This window comes from Prionailurus bengalensis, unplaced genomic scaffold, assembly GCF_016509475.1.
Source record: "Prionailurus bengalensis isolate Pbe53 unplaced genomic scaffold, Fcat_Pben_1.1_paternal_pri Un_scaffold_67, whole genome shotgun sequence".
Classification (NCBI taxonomy): domain Eukaryota; kingdom Metazoa; phylum Chordata; class Mammalia; order Carnivora; family Felidae; genus Prionailurus; species Prionailurus bengalensis.
Window position 1 is genome coordinate 123,372 of NW_025091167.1, and position 23,938 is coordinate 147,309.

Genomic DNA, 23,938 nt, shown 5'->3' on the forward strand with positions numbered 1-23,938 from the left:
TTGTCATTTGAGCAGAGGAAAGGCAGGATTTCAACCTTATACTAGTGTATTTTTAAGATTCCATTCATCTAAACCTTCTATAACTTTCTTTTGCTTCTAAATTTTGTCCCAAAGCCATTTCTTTCCAAATAACCAGTCTCATTTAGGACAAAATTACTTTCTTCTACCTTCAACGAAACTGTGTTTCCATTCCTTATATCTTTCTTATATACCTCCTAATTTCCTACATAAAGAGTTGCTTTCTTTATTTTCATCAGTCTTAAGTACATTTAGCAGAATTTTAACTCTTAGGAAACCTTATCTCCAATGAGGACTTAGTAACCAATTGAGAGGTGTTTACATCAGAATTTTTTTAGATGGTAAATTCATGAACCAATTAAGTACAAAGCATGTTTTCCAATAGGTCCAAATAGCCTTAATTTATCAGCAATAAGAAGTGAAAAACACAAACTTATGTTCAATAATCAAAGCTTTAGCATTCCATCCTATTTGGAAAGTTTCAGGTTACCAAGGACCTTGAAAGTTATCTTAACAATTACCCATGAAAACTTTGAGACAGACAAAATTAACTATCATTAACAAATTGCAACAGAGATAACATGAGCTTATTTGACCTTTGCTAATAACTTTAAAGACAGGTCCAATAAACTTAAATTAGTTTAACCATCAAGTATGTTTCACCTGCATCCACCTAAAACTCAATTTTTCCCCTTTGTCAATTTTCATTTGGGGAGCCAGTGGAGATACCTGAAATGGGTGGTCCAAGGGGGGTGCACTTTGCTCTTGACTTGGAGGGTGGGAGGAGGAACCAATGGTGCCTGAGACACTGAGGATGGTTTAGGACCACACCCAAGTTGGTGCAGAAACATGAGGGGGAGGGGAAGGCAGAAGCAGCAACTACTTGGGAATATTCCTTAAAGTCCCTGTCCTGAGGTAGACTACAGTTGGCTCCAGTTATAGCCATTAACCTGGGAAATGAGGGAGAATCTCTCACCTGTTAAGCAGAGGAATCGGGAGAGAGTCAGTGTCCCCTTTTAGTCTGTTTCTATCTCAGCTAGACCAATAAGGTCCCCTTCTCGAGGTTCCTCCTGATCTCCGCTGGGTTTCTGGGACTTTCCCTGGTTAGGATATGTATTCTTTTTAATGTCCTTTCCTCTTGGAGCTGGGCATATTTATGGCCTTCTCAGCCCCCTGCTCTGATCCCCCTGAGGGCCTCTGGATATCAGCGGATGTGGACTGGCATCTGAAGAACACCTGCTTCTGGCCAAGGGTGCAATCTGGCCGCTGGGCTTTGTTGGGGAGGGTTTTCTGGCCTGGAAGAGGAGGAGAAATGGGGGGCTGCTGCAGCATTGCCCTGGCTGCTGTGGCTGGGGGCAGTGGCAGCATGGAGTCCTGCAGGGGAGGAGTTTCAAGCTCAGGGGAGAGGGGAGGGAGCCTAAAGAGTCATGAAGAGGGGAACATTAGGGGAGCAGTGGGTTGCTTCTTTGGCTCCCTGGGTGAGTCTCCAGATAAAGCGGCTAAAACCTTTGCCTGGCTCTCCTGGCTCCTTCCCAACTTGACAGTGCTCCCGTGAGGCAGAGTCACAAAGACAGAGGGACAGGGGCGCCCCCTCCAATGAGGAGACCAGCCAGATGCCCACCTGGCAGTGTCCTGAAGGAACCTAGGCAAAGCTCAGCCCCATAGGTCCTAGCCTTGCAACCCATGATCAGAAACATTCTGATGCCGCCACAGACCAAGCGCCATCCATCATGGAATCACAGACAGTCCCATTCAGACTCCTCCATGGCCCCCTGGGGACCCCAAGAGCACCTGCCTGTGGAGCCACAGAATCGAACTCGGCAGGCAAGCTAGACTGAGTCGCACATTCACATACACACCAGAGGTTATTATATTTCCTACCATAGAATCCTTACCTGTGAGACTTCTGAAGTCTCGGGGAGTGATCAGGTACCCCTTCCACTCTTGCGAGTGGGCCTGACTAGATTGGGCCCCAGGCTCACCAGTTCCAACATTGGGTCTAGGTCCTCACCTGCCAAGTCTCCAAGAGTCCAGCAGGAATGGCAGAGCAAGGCCGGCCTGAAGGGGGCAGAGAAGGAGACTGCCGAAATTTAGGCAGGGTGCGTGCTCTCACTTGCGATGCCTCATTCCATCACCACCTCTCTGTTCTCCCAAACCGTGGCAACAATGGGCCAGCGCGGTTGGGTTTCCCGGTCAGGGAACCAGGCTGGAACACTGGCAGAAAAACCAAGCAGCACTCAGAGATCTTGGTGGATTGGAGATTTATTTTACACCGGCGGGCTCAGAGGAGACTGTTTCTCCAAAGGTCTCAGCCTGGAATGCAAGTGGGAAGGGTAATTTATAGCCAACAGCCTCCATATCTGTGGGGGGTTTTGGGCGCACAGCAAACAAAGGAAGAAGAAACCGGAAGAGGGGTCTCTAAGCTAGAGACCAGAGTTTGTTTTAGTCCAATCAGCCATCTTTGGTGTACTTTATCCACTTCTCCAACAAACATATTTAAAATAGCTGATTTCAGGCTTTTGTCTAGTTAGTCCAATGTCTGGGCTTCATCAGGATATTTTTTTAAAGTGCTTTTTCCCTGTGCATGGGTCATAGTATCATGTTTTCTTGCATGCCTCCTATTTTTTGTTGAAAACCAGATGCTTAAAATTCTATAACGTGATGACTTGGGAAATAAGGTTCTCCCCCCTTCTTAGGGCTTCTTGTTATTGCTGCTTTCTGTAGCTGTTGTTGGTTTAGCAACCTTTCTAAATGACTTCTTTGCTTTGTATTCTGTGTTGTACTTAGCTCCTGAGGACTCTGCTCTGTGGTCAGGTAATGCTTGGTTAGAGATTTCCTTGAATGCCGTGTGTGGAAGTGATGAGTCCCCCAGTCTTTGCCTGGAGGCTCTGTGTGCATGTTGGGGCACACCTTCAGTACATAGTGCTGTCATTCACAGCTCTGCCTTAGTCTTCACATCTGCTTATGCAGAGCCTCCAGATCAGCTGGGGGTTAGAGCTTCGGACCTTCTCGGCTCTTTCCTGAGCATATGCCCAGCTCACCATGAGTGGCCTTCTAGATTCCCAGGATTTTTAGGAACTTTTCAGAATTTAGGCATCTCATTCCCCAGCGTTTCCTTTTAGGCTTTTGGTTTCTGTATTATTTACCCCAGCTATTACGCACTGCCTTTGGCAGCTGTGAAGTGCTTATCATTGTTTTCAACAAATATCCCCCAGGGAAAAGGTTTTTTACACTATGTGAATTTTATAAGTCAGGTGAGGGGCACCTGGGTGGCTCAGTTGGTTGAGCTGCTGACCTGGGCTCAAATATGATCTCATAGTTCATGGGTTCAAGCCCTGAGTCAGGTGCTGTGCTGACAGCATGGAGCCTGCTTTGGGTCTGTCTCCCTCTCTCTGTCCCTCCCCCTATTCGCACTCTGTCTCTCAAAAATAAAGAAACGTTAAAAAATGTGAAATACAGATAGTCCATAAGTGGCATTTTCCGGTGAACCACCTGAGAGGTCAAACAGTGATAGTCCTTTGAGAATGAGGCTTTGAAAAAGCTCCAGCCCATTCTGCTCTTTCCAGGCTGTTGGGTTTTAAGGGTGCTGCAGAGCTGCAGAGCAGGGGGTGGAACTAAGGCACAGTAAAAATATCACAAACACCATGGACACTACAATGTGGCTGTTCTTGCTGAGGATTAAGCTTTTTTTTTTTTTTTTTAATAAATACTCCTACATTGCTCCAAGCCTTTGGTGAATTTCCAGAGTTCTGAAAAACTGGATTCTGACATTTTTTGCTAGGTATCTTGTTCTCTGGAGGAAAGAATTTTCCTCCACCTATACCACCAGTTTTGCTGACTCGAATTTGTAAATATTGAGTGCTCTCTTCTGTGATATTTTATTTTTCTCAAACGTGCATATTAAATAAAAACTGTTTAAATTGGGGTTGCAGGAGACCGTGTGGAGCAGTCCCTGAGCGAGGGGCTATTGACTGGGTAGAACGATGCCAGCCTCTGTTGGACAGAAGGGCCTGAGGGCTTACAGGGTATCAGTCCTATCGGGGTCAGAAACTCCTCTGATCAGCCACTATTGCTTTGTGTCTCCCAGGTTAAGGCTGCAGGGGCTCAGCTCTGCTCACATGGATGGGACAGAGACCAGACAGTGGAAGCCAGAGGAGCTGGCTCTGCCACATGCCTTCAGCCCTGGAAGACTCTCTGGAGCCTCAGAAGATGGACCTCCGAGTGTGTCTGAGAGGCACAGGGTGGTCTCTAAACCACTGGGGTCTGAGTTCAGCAGGGAGACTGCCTTGTCCATTGGCCTTCAGGTGATGGTGCCCTTCATGTTTGCAGGACTGGGACTGTCTGGGGCTGGTATGCTTTTGAACTATTTCCAGGTAAGAGGGAAAATAAATGGGAATGGTGGTGTTGGGGGCACTGTTGAATGCCATACCTGAAGAGTAGGCCTCTACACTTTGAATCCAGCTTGAGGGACAAGGGACAGGACGTCCTCTTCTTAAATACCATTTTTCTACAAATTGAGAAAGATTCTTGTAGTTACTGGTGACAGAGACTAAATTAACCCAGGTTAAGCTTTAAAAAGACAATTTATTAGCTCATATAGTTGAAATATGTAAGGGGTTAGATTTCAGGCATGGCATGATCCAGGTGCTTAAATGATTAGCAGGATGCTGGCTTTTTCTCTGCCACTCGTCTATGATTTATTTTCAGGTAGGATTCTGTACATAGAGGGGAGGATGGCCCTTGGCATTTAATTTCAACTTAATACATGCGTTCTTAGAAAAAAAGAGAGACTTCTTTGTCAATGTCCACATCAGTCTCTAAAAATTGATCCTGATGTCAGGTGTCCACTCCTGTTCCAGTTCCTGTTCCCTGAGGGAGAACATTCTCTGGCTCACCTGACTACATTGTCATCACTCTTGGAGGGGAGGCAGGGTGCCTTGATTTGCAGCCCTACCGAAATGCCACAGAGTGAGGAACTGGGAATTACCCATCAGACAAAAAAGTTACCAATGTACCCTGACTTTCTTGTTCTTCTACTGTCATTCCTTTCATTGGTATGGTCTTCAGAAGTCCTCCCTGGAAGGGCATAGTACCTAAGAATATTCTAAGTCATGACTGCCCACACTGTCATTCCTTTTATCAGTGCAGTCTTCAGAAGTCCTTCCTGGAAAGGTATAGTCCCTAAGAATATTCTAAGTCATAACTGGCTAGATCTCTCCTATTAGCAGTCAGCAGAGATCAAAGGCTGTCTAGAGTAAGGCAGGCTGGGAGAAGCAGGGCTGATGTGTGTGACAGTTCCTGGCCTGTGCCTCACTCAGTGCTCCAGGGGCTCTGTGCCTGGTGACCTAGGCCCTGCCCCTCATGGATTTAAGTCCCAGTTCTACCACTTAGCAGTAAGGCTGGTGGTTTAAATTTTTAAAAAGTGTTTTTTAAGTTTATTTATTTTGAGAGCGAGAAATAGCAAGTGGGGGAGGGGCATAGAGAGAGAAAGAATCCCAAGCAGACTCCCTACTGTCAGCTCAGAGCCTGATGTGGGGCTTGAACCTATGAACCATGAGATCATGACCTGAGCTGAAATCAAGAGTTGGATGCTTAACCGACTGAGCCACCTACCCCTAATTTTTTTTTAATGCTTTTTTATTTTAGAGAGAGAGTGTGAGTAGGGGAGGGGCAGAGAGAGAGAGGGAGACACAGAACCTGAAGCAGGCTGCAGGCTCTGAGCTCTCAGCACAGAGCCCCATCATGGGGCTCAAACTTACGGACCACAAGATCATGCATGACCTGAGCTGAAGTTGGATGCTTAATAGACAGCCACCCAGGCGCCCCTAAATTCTTTTTACCTAATACTAAAATCAAGAGATTTTATGTAAAAGTCTGAATTTCTGTTTTGTCTTGAAACTTGGCAACTCTCGCATAATTGGCCCCACTTTCTCTCACTGCACAGTGGATGGTTGCAGCTGCCTCTAGGCGGCCATGTTCTCTGATTTGCCACAGTCCCCACCATCCCACTGCATTCCACCACCTGCCTGGCCCTGCTCCACTCTGGAGTTCTCAAAGACCTTTCCAGTACCCAGCTGTCTAGTTCCTCATGATGTCACAGCACCAGTGACCACCAGCTCACTCCCAGAATCCACCTGGACCTTGCCCAGCCCCAGGATGGCTGTCTCTTAAACCAGAGCGCCTATCCCAGTCTGATTCAGTCCCTGCCTGCATGTTTGGTCTCTCTGTGCCCTCCAGACCCCCAGCCCTCTCCTTTTTCCTGGTGACCTAGTCCACATCTTTCTTGACATGGTTAGTCAGCACTGCAGTAGCCTCTGGAGCACCTCAGTGTCCCAGCCTCCTCACCGCCCTACTTACTTCAGGTGCTGTTCCCTGCAGTCCATTCTCAATACCACTGATTTGCAAGATGCCTATTTTAGTGAATGTTCTGTCAGTATGGTGTCACTAGGGCATGTACCCCTGTAGAGACACACACACACACACACCTCACACTTATATATTTATATATACATCCATATATATATCAACCCCCTAAACATACACACATTGGTTTAGAGTGTACACACACAGGTTTATAGATTATATAGGGAGAGACAGTATAATAGTGAACTGAATTGCTTGAGAGTCCAGACTCTGGAGCTAGTCTAACTGGGTTTGAGTCCGACTTTTGTCACTTACACAAGTTGCTCTTTGTTCCCCTGTTTTCTCTTCTGTATATTAGAACTGAGCCCCGAAGTTTGTTATGAGGTCTGTGAAGTGGAAGTTACAGGACCTGGCACTAGGCAGTGAAGGTTAACTGCTGTTAACTCCTGTTGTCATTGATATTCTGTCAGTGCAACAATTTCAAGAGGATAAAATTAGGCAGAAATATCCATTCTACAGTTTTTTTCATGTGTTCGTTGGATCCACATGAAGGTCATGGCCTAACTGCCATCTCAGGGGGAACTCCATGATGCAGATCTGAATTTTATTTTTATTATTTTTATTTTCTTAAGTTTATTTTTTAAAATTTTTTTAACATTTATTCATTTTTGAGACAGAGAGAGACAGAGCATGAATGGGGGAGGGTCAGAGAGAGGGAGACACAGAATCTGAAACAGGCTCCAGGCTCTGAGCTGTCAGCACAGAGCCCAATGCGGGCTCGAACTCACAGACCGCGAGATCATGACCTGAGCCGAAGTCCGCTGCTTAACCGGCTGAGCCACCCAGGCGCCCCTTAAGTTTATTTTTTGAAAGAGCAAGCAGGGGAGGGACAGAGAGAGAGAGAGAGAGAGAGAGAGAGAAAGAATCCCAAGCAGGCTCCACACTGTCAGCACAGAGCCTCATGCAGGGCTGAACCCATGAATCATGAGATCATGACCCGAGCCAAAATCAAGAGTCAGAAGTTTAACTAACTGAGCCACCTAGGTGCCGTGCAGATCTGAATTTTAAAACCTCTGTTGATTTCACTACTGACTGTGGAATAAAATCCAAACTCCGCAAACTGGCATCCAGACATCCTGAGCTCACCTTGGCTGTAAGTTAGGATGGTTTCAGCTACACATACCAGAAAAAACACCTGTAGTCGATTAAATAAGAAGGAAGTCTGTCATCTTCCAAAATGGAATTTCCAAGATGGGTAATTCCAGGCTTGGAAAGTATTACCATAACCCGCCCACAATGACTCCAAGGAACCAGGATCTTTCCAAGTTCCTGCCGAGTCAGCAGCCAAAGTTGGCTTTGCCTTATAGCCCCATCATATCCAGAGGGAGAAGAATGGGTCTTCTGCTCTGGTTCCTTCTCCTTTTTTTTACTCATTTTCAAAGTGTATTTATTTATTTTGAGGGAAAGAGAGAGTGGGCAGGGAGGGGAAGAGAGAAGAGAGAGAGAGAGAGAGAGAGAGAGAGAATTCCAAGCAAGCTCCTCACTGTCAGTGCAGAGCCCAATGTGAGGCTCAATCCCATGAACTGTGAGATCATGACCTAAGCTGAAACCAAGAGTCAGAAGCTTAACCGACTGAGCCACCAGTTACGCCTGGTTCCTCCTTCTTAAGCACAGGGAACCTTTCCTGGGCATCCCCAACAAAACTCTTCAACTTCTCACTGGCAGATTTGGGCATGTCCTACTTAAAAACCAAAAATTGGCAAAGAGAATGGAATGGCCATGATTGCCTTGGCTTGATTGAGCTGAGAAGAGGAGAAGATCCCCTGCCCTGTGGATGGGTTCCTGTGTACAGTTGGTTCTGTCGGGAAGGTGAAAACAGTCAGTGGTGCCACACTGGCTCAGCTGACTAAAGCCAGCACTGCTGGACAGACCTCTGTCCGCTCTGTCCAGTGGTGCTGGCTTTAGTCAGCTGTGTGGTAACCCCCAGCCTCACTTAGACTGCCCCCTCTCTGTGCCTTCTTTCCCACCAACCCTGAGTGAAGAGGCCTTCCGTCATCCTTCCCACCCTGTTTCACATGGGCAGCCTTACATGGATCCTTTCTTGAGGTGCTAGCCTCACCAGCATGTCACCTTCTATAGATGTTGGGATATTTGCCATTTCTTTTTACCATGTGCAGGATCTGATGCTCTCCCTGGCTCGAATGTGAACTCCCTGAGAAAAGAGGCTGTGGTTCAGAATGTAAAAGGTTCACAAATATGCACAGGGACAAGGTCCCCAGTCTATACCAAGGCAGCCACTAGGCCCCAGTTGGTTTTGTTTTCCTCCTAAAGATATTTTATGCACGTACAAACAAATATCTATATCTGTTCATCTGTCTCTGTATATTTTGCTCACTCTTTTTTTTCAAGTTTTGGCATATACAAACTCTTGACTTTTGGTGTTTTCACCTCACAGTATATTCAGTATACAGTATACAGTATATTCACTACACAATATATTCACCTTACAATATTCTTTATAGATACATTAAAAGTTTCCTTTTTTAGAAATGGTTGTTCAGTATTCCATTATACAAATATACCAGAATTTATTTAACCATTTCTTTTCTGATGTGTTTTTAAACTTAATTATTAGTTTGCTAGGGCTGCCATATCAAAGGACCATAGATCAGGCAGCTTAAACAACAGAGACTTATTTTCTCTCAGTTCTGGAAGCCAGAAGTCCAAAATCAAGGTGTCCTCAGGGCTGGTTTCTTCCGAGGCCTCTCTGTGAGGCATGCAGATGGCCACCTTCTCCGTGTCTCTTTATATAGTTGTTCCTCTGTGCATGTCTGTGTTCAAATTTCCTTTTCTTGTAAGGACACCAGTCATATTGGGTTAAGGCCTATCCTTGTGACCTCATTTTAATTTAATACCACTTTAAAGGCCTTGTCTCCAAATACAGTCACATTCTGAGGTGCTGGGGGTTAAGACTGCAGTTTGGGGGAGGGGTGCATGATTCAGCTCATAACAACACCTTAAAATAGTCTTACTAATGAAAGCTCAGTGAATAATCTTTCTTTTTAAGTTTGTTTATTTAGAGAGAGAGCAGGGGAGGGGCAGCGAGAGAGACAGAGAACCCCAAGCAGCCTCTACACTCAGCACAGAGCCTGACTTGGGGCTTGAACTCCTGAACCATGAGATCATGACCTGAGCCAAACTCAGGAGTCAGGATGACTACCTACTGAGCCCCCTACAGTTCCTTGCAGTGAATAATCTTGACGTTTGCTACATGCTGGAGTAAATGAGTAGGGTACATGTTGCAAGTAGAAGTGCTGGGTCAAAACATCATGCATTTGATAGATATATCACCAAATCGCCTACCCTTGAGGTGGGACCAATTATACTTCCTCCAGCATCATAAGGAGATGCCTGCTTGCCAATACTCAGCAACGTAGTTTATTTTCAAACTCTTTGATCTTTAACAATCTGATAGATGGAAAATTGCATTTCCTTGTACACTGTATTAGCTTCTATTACTATGCAACATGTCATCCCCAAATTTAGCAGCTTAAAATGGTACTCACTTACTACCTCATGGCTGCCATGGGCCAAGAATCCAGTAGACCTAGGTTTTCTGCTTCCAGATATCTGAGGAGGCTGCTGTCCAGACGTCAGCCACAGCTGTGGCATCATCCCAGGGCACTCATAGGCTGTGGGAGGGATTCAGCTCCCAGCAGGTTGTTGGACTGAGGGCCTCAGTTCCTCTCTGGATGTTGCCCAGAGGCCACCTTCAGTTCTTTCCTCACTGGATGTCTCCAGCATGGCAGCATCATGAAAGCATGCAGTCTGAGAAGGAAATAGAGTCTGCTAGCAAGACAGAAACCACCTTTTGTAAATCTTACCACAGAAGCAACATCTTTCTTCTCTTGGCTGGAAGCAAGTCACTGAGTTCAGCCCACGTTTCAGGGGAAGGTATTATAGCCAGTGTCAGTAGAGGAGGCAGGGATCCTTAGAGATCATTCTCTAGGGCTGCCTGCTGGGTCCCTGGTAGTGCAATTTGTATTTCTTACATTAGCAAGTGAAGTTGAATATCTTTGGATGTTTGCTTCTATTCTTTGCCTGTATTTTTATGGAGTGGTTATCCTTTTACTGGCACCTGAGGGCTTCTTATATATTAGGGGAATTGACCTTTTAATTGTGATATGGATTATAAATATGTTTCTCATTTTTCTATTTGTTGACTTTGCTTTTGATGGTCTTTGTTGTGCATATTTTTTATTTATTTTTGTTTGTGTATGTAGTGAGATTAATACTCTTTTAAGGCTCTGTGCCAGTGTTCTCCTTAGAAACAGAAGCTGCCTCTCATATAGTTCTCCAGACCCCTGGGTCCCCACACAGGGCAGCATATATGACAGGGTTTTGGGAATGTGTACATAGGAAGAAGAAAGAACCCCATTCTTTGTGATGAATCTGATCTCTTTGTATTACATGTAGCAGAAATTCAAACTGGTGGTCCACAGACATCATGCTCATTTGCAGAGGGGTCAGGAACCATGGGCCCCATGGAGGTGGAGTGGGGGTAAAGAGGAGGAAGGGTCTGGCAGGGATGGTGCCTTAGCAAAGACACAGAACCCTCTAGAAAGGCAGGAGGGCAAGGGGCTGATGGGAGGGGAGAAGCAAGGGAGTGGAGAGTTATGTGAGGGAAAGGAGTGAAGCCTGGACTGAGTGCCACAGGGGATGAGGCCAGCCTTGATGAGGGATAGATTCCCATCATGGGGCTGTGGGGATGGTCGAATATAGGGCATCTGGCCTTGGACTTGAGAAATACAGCAGGTCATTAGTTATTACATATACTCCTAACCTGAGAGGGGGACAGCAGATGCTGTGAAGGGCCTTCAGAAAGGAGTGCTTGGGAGCAGAGTGAGCCTGCATGAGCTTGGGGAACACTGTGTGCTATCGGTGGGGGAACCCCTCCACCGCCCCTGTTTCTGAAGAAGGGTGTGCCTGGATCCTTCACAGGCCGGCAGGGAAGCAGAGAGAGCCCGCTCCTCAGGGATAGGAAGGGTTGTGGGAACAGAGCGGAGTGGAACTTGTGGTTAGGTTCCTCATGGCCTTCCTGCTTTCCCCCATGTCACAGCACATTATACTGTCACAGCACATTATACTGTGGTCACTCATACCACATTGACCCCATGATGCCGTGACACCAACTTAAATCGTGGTGGTGACTGGGACTTCTAGGGAGCAGGTAAAGCACCCCCTCACCCCCCCCCCAGCAAGTGAAGCAGCCTCTTGACCTGGAGAGAGAGGGCCCCCTGGTGAACTTATAAGGGTTCCCCATTGCAGCCAATAAAGGTAGTGGAGGGGCTTGTGTTGGGGTACAGATAGCATGTATCCCCAGGAGCATGAATCCAGATTAAAATCAGTGCCAGGGGTGCATGGCTGGCTCAGTCAGTTAAGAGCGTCCAGCTCTTGATTTCAGCTCAGGTCATGATCCCAGAATGTGGGATCAAGCCCCATGTTGGGCTCTGTGCTGAGTGTGGAGCCTGCTTGGACTCCCTCAGCCCTTTCTCCTCCTCTCCTCCTCCTCTTCTCCTTCTTCTTCTTCTTCTTCCTCCTCCTCCTCCTCCTTCTCCTCCTCCTCCCCCCTCTTCTCCTTCTCCTCCTCCTCCTTCTTCATCTTCTCTCTCTCTCTCCCTCTCCCTCTCTATCTCTCTCTCTCAAAAAAAAAAAAAGAAAAGAAAAAACTCAATCAAAAAATACCACATTAATCAACCTCCAACCTCCACTGGGGCTTATTTTTCACCTTAGAGCTTAAATATGAGTTGTTTGAGGAGACCTGTGTGCCTCTCAATTCTTCTGGCTGCTTAGGGTCTGCAGAGGAGGTGGGAGTTTATTGAGTCCTTCCTGTAGAGTCAGCCCTGTGTGTCCTCAGAAGCAAAATGAGGGCTGGCCATGACCTGTAATGTTGTAAAATAAGGAGGACAAGCAGTGTCCTGGTGAGGCCTTGTATTGTGGCCTTAGTGCATGTGGAGACATCTGTGACTTTGACTATATTTTGGGTGTCTCTGAGGCAAGAGTGCCCTAGTTCCTTAGAGTAAAAGTTTTGGAACAGCTCCTAGGCAGTGGCCCAAGAGTTTGTAAAAAGTTGCAGATGGAACCATTTGCTGGCCAGAGCATCCAGTGCTAAAATGGCAGCCTAAATTTGACCATTTTTGCTGACTGTTGGGTGAGTTGTTTCCTTTATCAGGGACATAAACATTCCACTGAGCTCCATGGTGTAGTATCATGGTCATACCACCCATAAAGTATACAAAGTCCATTGCTGTTCACTAGGTTAATGTCAAGGGGACTGGGAGAGGGGTGACCTCCTCTGGTATGGTAGCATCTGGCAAGGGACTAAGGAAGGACAGAGGAGGCATCCTTCTGTAGTGGCATATGCCAGAGAGTCCAAGTTTGACTCTATCCTGTATTGAGTCCTCAGTAGCTATGCCTCCCAAGGCTCAGTGAGCTGCTGTGTATGGAGGGTCACAGGCCAGGGTCTGTGAGAGCCTCCCTTTCCAGGAGAGCCTCCCTTTCCAGGAGAGCCCAGTATGTAGCCAGCAGTTGCTGCTCAGTTGGTGTAAAGTTAGGCAAGGAGGGTATTTTCTTGCACCCAAGGGCTTCTTGGGCAACATATATTCACTATAGGTATGTGGTCCAGGACTCCAAGAAGCATAAGAGGAGGTTGCTAATGCTTTGCCAGTGAAGGAATTTTTGAGTGCACTGATAGCAATGCCTGTTGACTTTAATTTGGACAGATTCTAGAGCCTTTTGTTGGAGGTGTCTGTTTAAAACAGCGTCCTTTGCAAGTGACAGCATAAATGGGCATAAGTCAAATGTGCAGAGGAGGACTGTGTTGCCTCCAGAATTCAAAAAGGACTACAAGGTGTTGGGCTTCTATGAACAGTTTATTAACAGTGTGGGTGCTAAGAGTCAATGGCTGTTTTCTGACAGTGTCAAGGATGGAGTTGCCCTCGGTTTACCAAAATAATTTTTAGGAATTTGCCAAGATGTCTGGCTTTGCCCCACATGTGAAGTAATGGCCCATCCTCTCTTTGCGAGCTCCTGAGTGTTTTGCCTTTAGTGAATGTGTCACATGAGTCTCCCTGGAGGAGGACATCATAATGTAACATTAGACCTGTGCTCCTTGAGAAAGGTGCATGCAGTTAAGATGTTGCCTGCAAGACCGTGCATGGCAGAGCTGGTGAGGTACCCCGTGAGTAACCTGGAAAGTCTACTGTGTCCGTTCAGAGTTGAAGGTCACCTGCGCCTAAGAGGGTGTGGAAATAGGCATTGAACAGAAAATATTAGCCCAATCTATAGTAACAAAATCCTTACTGGTGCTGATCAGGGGGAGTCGGTAATTTCAGTTACATTGGATGTTGTGTATGGGGCCACAGTGGATGGAACCAGAGCATGAAGGATGCAGTCATTCACCCTGTGGCAGGTTCTTTCCAGGTTTAAGAGCAGGCCAAATTGGGCTTTTAAAAGGAGAAGCAGTGGGGGTAATCACCAAGTAGGTCTTGTATGATAAATTTCAAACCTTGAAGGCCCTGTGTTAGCTTATATTGGGCTGTGTTAACTATTTTATTTTTAGCTGGGTGGAGGGGGGTGTTCCATGGGGTCCCATCTTGGCAGTTTATAATTTAGACTAGGTGCAGGAGTGCCACAGAGCACTTGCCAGATACAGATTGCCCTGAGGTGCCTCCTGCTGGGCTATGGCCAGTTGGCAATAGTTCTTGCCTTGGTGATGGGAGGAGATGGCATTACCCAGGAGAGACAGTGGGACATGGAACAGGCTAATAATACACAAGCTGGCCAACAGTTAGTGGCTCCATCCCAGGCAGCACTGGCCATGTCAGGAGCTAGTCAGGCAACAAAGAGCAGTTACAGTGAAAGCTGACCAGGCATCTTCTATCAGGGTTGGGCAGTCCTGTTTGTGATGCCAGCTGCTGCAATCACCCTCTCCTTACTCTGTTGGTGAAGGAGGGGTTTCCACCCAAGCATATGGAGATGGCCAAACACATGACCCCAACACTGGACTGAGGAAATCACAGTTTATCAGTCACACAAACTCACACCCAGGGACACGCAGGGTTGCACTGGAAAGCAGAGTGAACCATGAGGGGCTGCAGGAGGCAGACTTTGTAGTAACAATAGCATAAAGTGCCCCAGTTCTCATTGGAAGGTATGATTGACTTGTTTGAATAATTCTGTGGGCCAGCAGGAACTAAAACCCCCTGTGCCTGGTCCCCTTGGTAAGGACGGTTGCTTGACTAGGGGACCTTGTCCACTGGAGAAGAGGGGGAAGGGGAGTTGCAGGTAGACCCTGTGAGGCCCTCCTGGTTTTACCACATGTCAAGGCAGCAGATCATAATAATTTTAGGGCCTTACACCACTCAACCTACAGAAGGCTGATTGGGTTTCTTTTTTTCTTTGTTTCTATGATTCTGTATATTCATTTTTTCACTCATTAATGCAACACGTGTGTGTCAGCAGTGGGGGAGAGAGGACCAGCACTATGCTGGACCCTGTGGGGGATACAAGAGCCAGGCTCCACTCTCACGGCATCACAGTCAAGCAAGGAGAGTAGCAGATGCATTAGTCAGTGTTAGCAGAAAGAGCTATGAGACAAGAAGGCCAGCTGCATCTCAGCCTTGGAAAGGGAGGTCCCAGAATGCCTGAGTGACATGAAGGAGCTGCTTGAAGAAAGTGCTTGAAGACAGCCAGCCCTGAGTAGGCATGAGTGCTCTGGTTCTGTTTTCACCTGTGGGTGGGTTCTGCCAGCGACATCAGAAGCGGGAAATAAAGAAGAAGCCCTCCATTATTGAGAATGTAATCAGCTTGATCTCTGAGACCTTAACAGGATGAGGAAGAATTCAGGCCTTTTAAGATTGACATTTTGGCTCAGAACCAGCCCAGGCTCAAGATGGCCAGGAAAGGAATAGGAGGCCATTTAGAAGGTGTGCTTCTGGGAAGACACCCAGTTCCCACTGAAGAATCAGAAATGAAAGCCAGGAATGGTGATGTGCATTCCAAAGCTCTCTGCCCACCCTCTGCAGGCCTTCCTAATTGTCCTCCAAAGACACACTCCCAAAGAATCAAGGGGGTTGGAATAGATGAGTAGGTCATGCCGCAGGCCTCGGGATCCTGATTCTTTGGTCCAGGCTTGGGCTTGGGCTATACATTTCAGGAGCTCCCAGGTCATTCTGATGGCAGAGTAGACGGAAAACCACTGATGCAGTCCCACCTCTCATGTTTAGAGTTTAGAGGCCTGTACAGGGGCAGAGCCTTATTCAGGGTCATCTGGGAAACCACCTAATGCTTGACCCAGATTCCATCTGCTGCTCAGTGCAGCCCCAGAATCTAGTTCAAGGTCTTTGAGCTTTTCTCCTGTGCTAGCTATTTTTAAAATTACATTCCTGATCTTCTGGATTCTGACCCAGTAAACCATGTTGTCATATTTTTTTCTCAAGTTGCATGGGAAAGTAATCTTTCTCATGTAATGATATCTTTTATTTATTTTTGGTGACAGTTTATGTTTTTTTTTTTAATTTTTTTTTCAACGTTTATTTATTTTTGGGACAGAGAGAGACAGAGCATGAACGGGGAAGGGGCAGAGAGAGAGGGAGCCACAGAATCGGAAACAGGCTCCAGGCTCTGAGCCATCAGCCCAGAGCCTGACGCGGGGCTCGAACTCACGGACCGCGAGATCGTGACCTGGCTGAAGTCGGACGCTTAACCGACTGCGCCACCCAGGCGCCCCGACAGTTTATGTTTTGATGGTTATAAAAGCAAGTAATCACAATAGAATGTTAGAACATTATAAAATAAAGGTCATTTTAAATTCTGCTTCTCAACGGTAGTCACTCTTAGCATCTTCATGACTATCCTTCTGAACTTCACTACTTGCATGTGTGTGTGTGTATTATGTGTGTGTGCATTTATCTTAATTTCTCATTTGGTTTTTTAAACAGAAATTAGAAATATTTTTTAATAATTAAGAACTTACTTAATCAGAAGTCTGTTTCTATATGGAATTATGTAAATTATTGTCTGTTTCCATATCTTCTGTACTGATGAGAATGGTTCAAGGCCCACTGTGTATGATTATACATTGTATTAGGATGTTTGACCACATTCAAAACTAAATCACAGGAGTTGTTGAAGTCAGAAGAAAGCAATCGCTTGTTGGGGGTCCCTCCAGCTGAGTTCTATGGGAGCCGTGTGGTCAGTGTCCAGAGAAACCAGCCCAGCCCAGAGTGCTTCTGTCTGAAACCAATTAACGTCTCAACTCTTTTCTCTGAAATATGCCATTTGTGTCTGCCTCCTCCTGGTTCAGACTCTTGTTTGAACACAAGAACCCAAGCCACAGATGCAGGCAGCATCAACAGGAGAAGGGTGTGGAGCAGAGAGCATGGAGGGTGGTGGAGGCAGTCTGCCCCCAGAGTTGGGAGCTGAGGGTCTTAGTCCTGCCTCTGATACTGACTTGCGGTGTGGTCTTGGGTAAACGCTCTCAGGGCCTTTGTTTTCTCATTTGCAAAACTGGTGTACTTCCTGCTGGATATCCTAGAGATATTTTGAAAGTTTGGTGATTGAACATGAAATCAGTGTGAAAGGGCAGTGAGAGGCACAGATGGGTACACAAGGGAATGAGATCTTTCATTCATTTGTTCATTCCTTCATTTGCAGGTCATTGGGTGCTGTGTATGGTTGGTTGATCCTCATTTCTTGCTCCCATTCCTTGGGTTTCCTTCAGAGCACTTACCACAGGTCATAATTACATTTCCATTTTTATGATTATCTGCCACACTGAAAAGCTCTAAGTATGTGCTGTTCAGCTAACAGATGTACCACAACACTTAGACCAAGAGTCTGGCAAACATAAGGCCCTCAGTACTAATCTGTGGAGTAAGTGAATGAATACTTTCCCCTGCTCTGAAAGATTGTGGCCATGAATCAACCAGACTCCACCTCAAGAGGAGTACACTTTGGGATGGGAGTGTTGATGTATGTGCATTTCATTATGTCATTAGGCATATGTGGACTTCCTTCAGAGGGGTTCAAAAAAGAGCTTTGGTAATTCTGGGTAAGATGTTAGGCTCTGGCCAGGACACTGGAATGGCCTCAGAGATGAGAGGGCACCTCAGTTGGCCATGAGGTTTGGCAAGAGTTTGGCCTGAGCAGCGAGTGGAACATGCAGAGGGAGTAGTGTGAACATAGGCACAGCCCATGTGAGGGTCCACAGGAAGCGCCTTTTAAGACATGCGGTGGATGATCATGTACTAGGCAGAAAGAGGGCTCAAAAGGATGCTTTCCCCCCCAAATTGTGAGAGACCTTGAATGTCTGGCCACAAAATCTGAACTCTCTCAGGTAATGAGTTGACAGCTATTGAGGATATTTGGGCAAGCAGGTCACTTGAAGATGTAATATAAGGTGTTAAAGAGCAGGTATTACTTTTGGTGGACAGAAGGGTTAGGAGGTAGTTAAGGGCTATGGTGAAGGTGGTGTCCATGAACTGGAGAGGAGGGGAAAGACATGGGGACAGGCAGATTTGATGTGGGGTTGAGTTGGTTGGGGAACGGGCAGTCAGAGTGCAGTTTGGGCTTCTGGCAGAACCATTTATTGAGGCAAGAGGCTTGGGGGAGGAGTTGGAAGGAACAAACATGAAAGACTAATTGAGTTATACAGGGGCTACACAGAGCCTGAAAGCTCAGGGGAGGGGTCTGGACTAGAGAGAGGTTTGGAAATTGTTAGTTTCTCTGAGATGAGAAAAGTAAAGGGTGGGGATGAGGTTCCCCAGATGTCCCAATTATCTATTGCTATGCAACACACTGCATCCACATGTAGTGGCTTGTTTAAAGCTAGTCATTCAGTTTGATCATGAATCTACAGTTCGAATAGGGCTCTGTGAGAATGGATGTCTGCTGTGTGCAGCATCTGCTGCGGTGGCTTGCCAAGCATCGTACCCAATCCAGGCTAGCTCACTCACATGACATGACAGTTGCTGCTGTCACCTGGATCCTCAGCTGGAACACTCATACGTGGCCTTTCTGTGTGACTACTTGGGCTTCCTCATAGCATGGTATCTGGGTTTCAAGTATGAGCATCTCAAGAGATGGGAAGCGGAGACTGTTTCTCAAGAACCAAACTGACACAGTGTCTCTTCCACTGTGTTTTACTGGTCCAGCAGTCACAGGTTGAAGGGAGGAGACAGAAACTCCAACTCCCAATGGGAGAATGTCCAAGAAGTTTAGAGCTCATTATGTCTGGCTCCAAGGAAGGGCTTAAAAATATCTATTGAATGAATGAGCAAATGAATTGTTTGAGGACAGATGTAGAGAGAGGAATATTTGGGGCATGAGGAAAATAGTTGTTGGAGAAGTTTGGCTGGAGCTGGGAGGGAGGTGGATAGGCCTGGGGAGGTCAGTAGGATCTAGATTGTGAACTCCAGGCTAAGGGGATGGGACCTGACTGTGGGATAGACTATCCAACAGAGGGGAACCAGGAGGTTGCCCAAGAGGGCCCTGGTTTAGGAACAGGAGCAGAAGTTGAGGCTCAGATCAGGATCCTGGTCCAGGAGAAGTCCCACAGGGTCAGTAGGTGAGTGTGCTTCTGACCTTCAGCCTTGGGCTTCTTCTGGCTGTGACCTTGATCCCTGTTCCAGCCAACCCTCATGCCTGACATTCCATCCCTGCTACCTGTGGAATGCCCAGTGCACACCCAACACTAGACTTGCTGGCAGTCAAAGGTGATATCCAAGCCTACTCTCTGGAAGGCGGCAGTAAGCTGGGTATCAGGGCTGGTCTAACCTTTGTAATGGATGAGAGTGGAGTCTCTACAGAAGCATCTTTAAAAAAAAATTTTTTTTATGTTTATTTTATGTTTGAGAGACTGAGCATAGGTGGGGGAGGGACAGAGAGAGAGGTAAACACTGAATCCAAAGCAGGCTCCAGGCTCCGAGCTGTCAGCACAGCCCAATGCAGGTCCCAAACTCAGACTGCGAAATCATGACCTGAGCCGAAGTCAGACACTTAACCGACTGAGACACCCAGGTGCCCCTATGTTTATTTTTGAAAGAGAAGCAGAGCATGAGCAGGGAAGGGGAAGAGAGAGAGGAAGTCACAGAATCAGAAGGAAGCTCCAGGCTCTGAGCTGTCAACACAGAGCCCAACGCCAGGCCTGAATTCACAGACCTGAACTCACAGACCTGATCATGACCTGATCAGATCATGACCTGAGCCAAAGTCAGACACTGAACCGACTGAGCCACCCAGGTGCCCCTGGAAGTGTGTTTATTAGTTTTCTGGGCCCTTGAGAGTAAAGAGGGCTGCATTTCCTCTGTGAACATAGCTTCTTCATATGGTCAAGAGCCCTTGGATTCTGAAGTCAAGATGATCACAGGATGTGGCTTCTTTCTTGGGTACCTGCAGCCCTCTCAACCTTGAGGCATGAAACTCCTCAGGGGGGCTGTAAGAGTGGGTCCTTTAGGCTGAGATTTCTCCAGGCCTTTGTCTGCCAAGAGTAGAAGCAACTGGGGAGTGTGTGCAGAGGCGGGCAGGATTCTTTGTGGCCCTCACCAAGGTCAGGCCTCGTGGTTCTGTCTCCCTGGGTCTAGCCCAAGCCAGTGTAGGCTGGAAGGCTGGATGCTATCAAGGTCACTGTGAGAGACTTAGCTGAGGGACGTCCTAGATGACAGAGCAGCTACTCTCTGAGGAGAACCTGATCTGTAGCGGGTGGAGAGACAGCAGGAGTTCGCCAAGGCCCCACATGAGGCCTTGAGTCACACTGGCCTTTGTTCCTTGCTTGCTCTGGCCCTTGGCTGAGGGGCATTCGGGGATCCTGCCAACGGCTCAGGGCACTGGAAGCATTCCCTATGTGTACATCTTTGGAAGCATATCCTGGTGCAGGAGGAAGACAGAGGACACAAGTGGACGTCTTGCTCCTGTGAACATGGTTGGCAGCCTGATCATGGTGGTCACCCAGTTGAACCTGCAGTTTTGCTTCCAGGGCAAGAAGTTGTGAGGCTTCAGCTGTGAACTCACCCGGTCCCCCCATGGGGTCTTCCCTGAGGCCGTCTTCTCTATCATGTGCCAGATCATGGTGCCCATTCTGCTCTCAGGCTTGGGCATGTTGACAGCCGGCCTGGTGATGAACACTATCCAAGTGCGTACCGGGCATTTGGGGGCCTGGGGGGAGGGGGGTGGGAAACCAGGCTCCCTAGGCATCACAGATATGATAGGCCAGGGAACACCAGAGGCCCTGAGTCGGGGTGCAGCCCAGGATTCCCGGGCTCAGTGGTGCCAGCAGGAGGATCCTCCGGGGGGCCTCGGGTCTGAAATTCAAAGAAGCTTCTGATGACCCTCTCCAAGGTCAGCCCACACTAACCACGTTAGCCTAGCTCAAACCATTTTCCTTCCAGATTCATCAGGCAGGGCCTGGAGGGGTTCAAACCCTCTGCCATTCACTTACTACTTGAGGGAATTCATTAGCTTCCCCCGTATCAGTTTCCCCATCTACAGATGGGGCTAATGAATGCACCGACCTCACTGGGTTGTGAGGGTGAGACACCCAGTGTGCTTCGTGTTGTGACTCCAAGGGTGATGGGCACTGTTCCCTCCAGTCCCCAGAATCTCTGTGGGGCTCTTCAGTGAGGGGAAAAGGTCCAGATCCCGGGCTGGGGTCCAGACGAGTGTGGGGATATGGTGGTCTCTGTTGATTAGAAGCATTGTGGGGAGGCCCTTAAACGAGCACACACTCTGGCATTCACTTCTCCTGGTCTCTTTATGCCCTGGGGTTTGTTCACGTAATGCTGTTTGAATCATTGAGGGTTTGCTCTGTCTACCTAAATATTTTTATAGAGTTAGTGTGAGATAGAAAAATTAGAAAATATGCACAAGTGAAGAAGGAAGGGTGCCCATAATCTCTATCAACATCATGGTGCATGTCTATCAAGAATGTGTAAACATAAATATATGGGATCTTGCTATGTAATGTGCTTTTATTATATTTTTTTTAAAAGAGAGAGTGTGTGCATGTGTGTACCTGAGTGAGGGAGGGAGGGGCAGAGAGAGGGAGAGAGAATCCCAAGGAGGCTCTTTGCTGTGAGCACAGCACCGAATGTGTGGCTCGATCCCATGACTCTGGATCATGACCTGAGCCAAAATCAAGAGTCAGATGCCCAACCAACTGAGCCACCCAGGTGCCCCTGTAATGTGCTTTTTAATCAGTGAAATTAAATTTAAATTTAGTTTTGCAGCCCATGGGGACATTGCAGCTAGTGCAGTGCCTTCCTCAGTTCCACAAAGCATCTCCTTCCTGATGACAGTTCAGCATTCTTTGTGCAACTGTGTGTGAGTTGAAGAGGGGTTATCAACACCCGCCCTGTCCCCTGGTCTCTGGATGAGGCTCTTGATGGCTCTGCCTTCAGACTTAAGTGGATGGGACACTCACCCTACCTGGGGCTAGGGCAGCCCTTTGTGTACTGGCCAACTTGCTGTTAGAAAGCATTCATTTGGGCTTGCATCCTAGATCCCCATCTCTCTCACCTCAGAGCTTCACCCCTTGGGCTGTTCTAATAGTCTTTCACCCCCTTCCTAAGACCCTTCTCCAGAGAAAGACTCTGCCCTGTGTCTCTGTTTTGACCTTCCATGGCCACTTCATGGAACATGGTTTTGAGCCCCTACACCACAGTGCATGTCCTTCAGTTGCTGCAGCCTGAGAGGTTATATATCAGTCAGTTGGGGGATCTCAGCAGAGTCTGGAAGATTGGATGGGATGTCAGGAGAAGAAGGGCTCGGGATTGTACCTGACCATCAGCAGGGGTGACACAGGAGGCCAGTCCAGGAGGAAGTGCCTCCAACTGGAGGGCCGTTTCCTGACCTTGTGTTAAGTCTCCATCTGGGAGTCTAGCATGAAGAAAAGGGGATGTCTTGGGAAGGAGGCCCAGAGCATACTTGGGCAATTTTGCAAATCCAGGCCTTGAGCCATCCAGCTTTGGGAGGCCCAGCATTTGGGAGGAACAGATAACAGCCCTGGAAGACACAGCTCATTCTTTCCCTCCAGTTTGCAAATGTGCAGTGACTCGCAGGTCAAGGGCACTCAGGTTTTCGTGGCTCCTGCACGTGCACCACCACCTCCCTGGTCACCCCCACTCAGTGGTGCAGGATGTGGCCTTGTCAATACTGTTCCAGGGTGAAATTCCATAACAGGAGGGTGGCCTGGCTCCCACTATACCCAGGCTGCCACATTCTGGGGCCCCATAGCCCCCATGAGCCTGAAGCAGGGATAACCTCCTGGCAGGAGCGCCTCGTGGCTATCTCTGGCATAGTGGGCTGGCCCCAAGAGTACTGGTTAGGTGCTAACTTTACCTACTGTAGATTTGGGGTCAGGAGTCTCTCTGTTTATGGTGTTTGGGGTCAGTCTATAGTTGGGTCCAGGGATTGGGGCCCAGTAAGGGGCCAGAGAGTATCAGTTCAGTTTTTTTTCAAAAAATTATTTTTCAGATACACAAGTAAGGTATATATAAATGTTTCTCTCTCTCTCTCTTTTTTTAATGTTTATTTTTGAGTGTGGCTGTTGGGGGGCTAGGCACAGAGAGAGAAGGTGAAAGAGGACCTCAAGCAGGCTCCAAGCTGGTATCAGCGAGCCCAATGCAGGGCTTGAAGTCGTGACCCATGAGATCATGGCCTGAGCCAAAGTTGGATGCTGAACCAACCGAGCCACCCAGGAGCCCATGTTTCTCTTTTTTATAAAATAAGTATTTCAGCCCTCAATCTCATCCCTGGAGGAAGCTTCTATTATCATGTCTTGTGTATCCTTTCAGGCCTTCTTGGGGGTTTATGTAGGCCCGTGGGCACCAGAGACAGTGACAGCGGTTGTAACTGTTAGAGTGTATGTAGTCTTTCTTCACTGAATTAGAGATGAATCAGACAGGTGTCTGCTTTTGAGCAGCTGGTAGCTGAGCACAGAGTAGGATAGATGAATTCATTCATTCATCTGGTTCCTCATTTATGCATTCAGCATATTTTGTTGAATTTTGTGTTAGCTGCTCTCAGGCCCCAGGAGTGCAATGGTGAGCAGAAACAGACCTGTCTCTGCCTCCCTGGCTTTTGTAGCTTAGGGGGTGAGGCAGGTGCTTCATCCCACAAGCCAGTGTTAAGGGAGTGGAGCAGTGAGCAGACATTTGCCTGTGAAGAAAGAGGGAACAGTTCATTTTTCCCAGAGGAGTCAAAGAATCTGCAGTTAGTAGGACAGTCGGAGTTGGACCTTAAAGGATAATATAATAGTTTCTGGGATGATGTGAGAGAGAGCAGACAGTCCAAGCAAAGGGATCAATGTGTGCAGAGATACAGACAAATGAGTGGGCATTTGCAAGGAGTGAGGAACAGCAATTGGCCATGGTCATGGGGTGGGGTGCTGGACAGCCTGTGAGAAGGGCTGTCTGCTCTGCTCAAGTTGTATGCTGAGTGCAGAAGGGTTGTTGATTTTTGTCCTCATTATTTGTTTTAAAATAAATGTGTATTTTATTGA

General features: G+C 47.4%; 1 protein-coding gene across 1 annotated transcript in view; it reads left to right on the forward strand.

Moving 5' to 3' along the window:
- The first annotated feature begins 4,126 nt into the window (after positions 1 to 4,126).
- Positions 4,127 to 23,938, forward strand: part of LOC122478460 (solute carrier family 41 member 3-like) — a 42,700-nt gene continuing 22,888 nt past the window's right edge. The window contains exon 1 of the mRNA XM_043572057.1: positions 4,127 to 4,391. Within this exon, the coding sequence (XP_043427992.1) occupies positions 4,137 to 4,391 (255 nt within the window). The 5' untranslated portion in view covers positions 4,127 to 4,136. The remainder of the gene's footprint in view (positions 4,392 to 23,938) is intronic.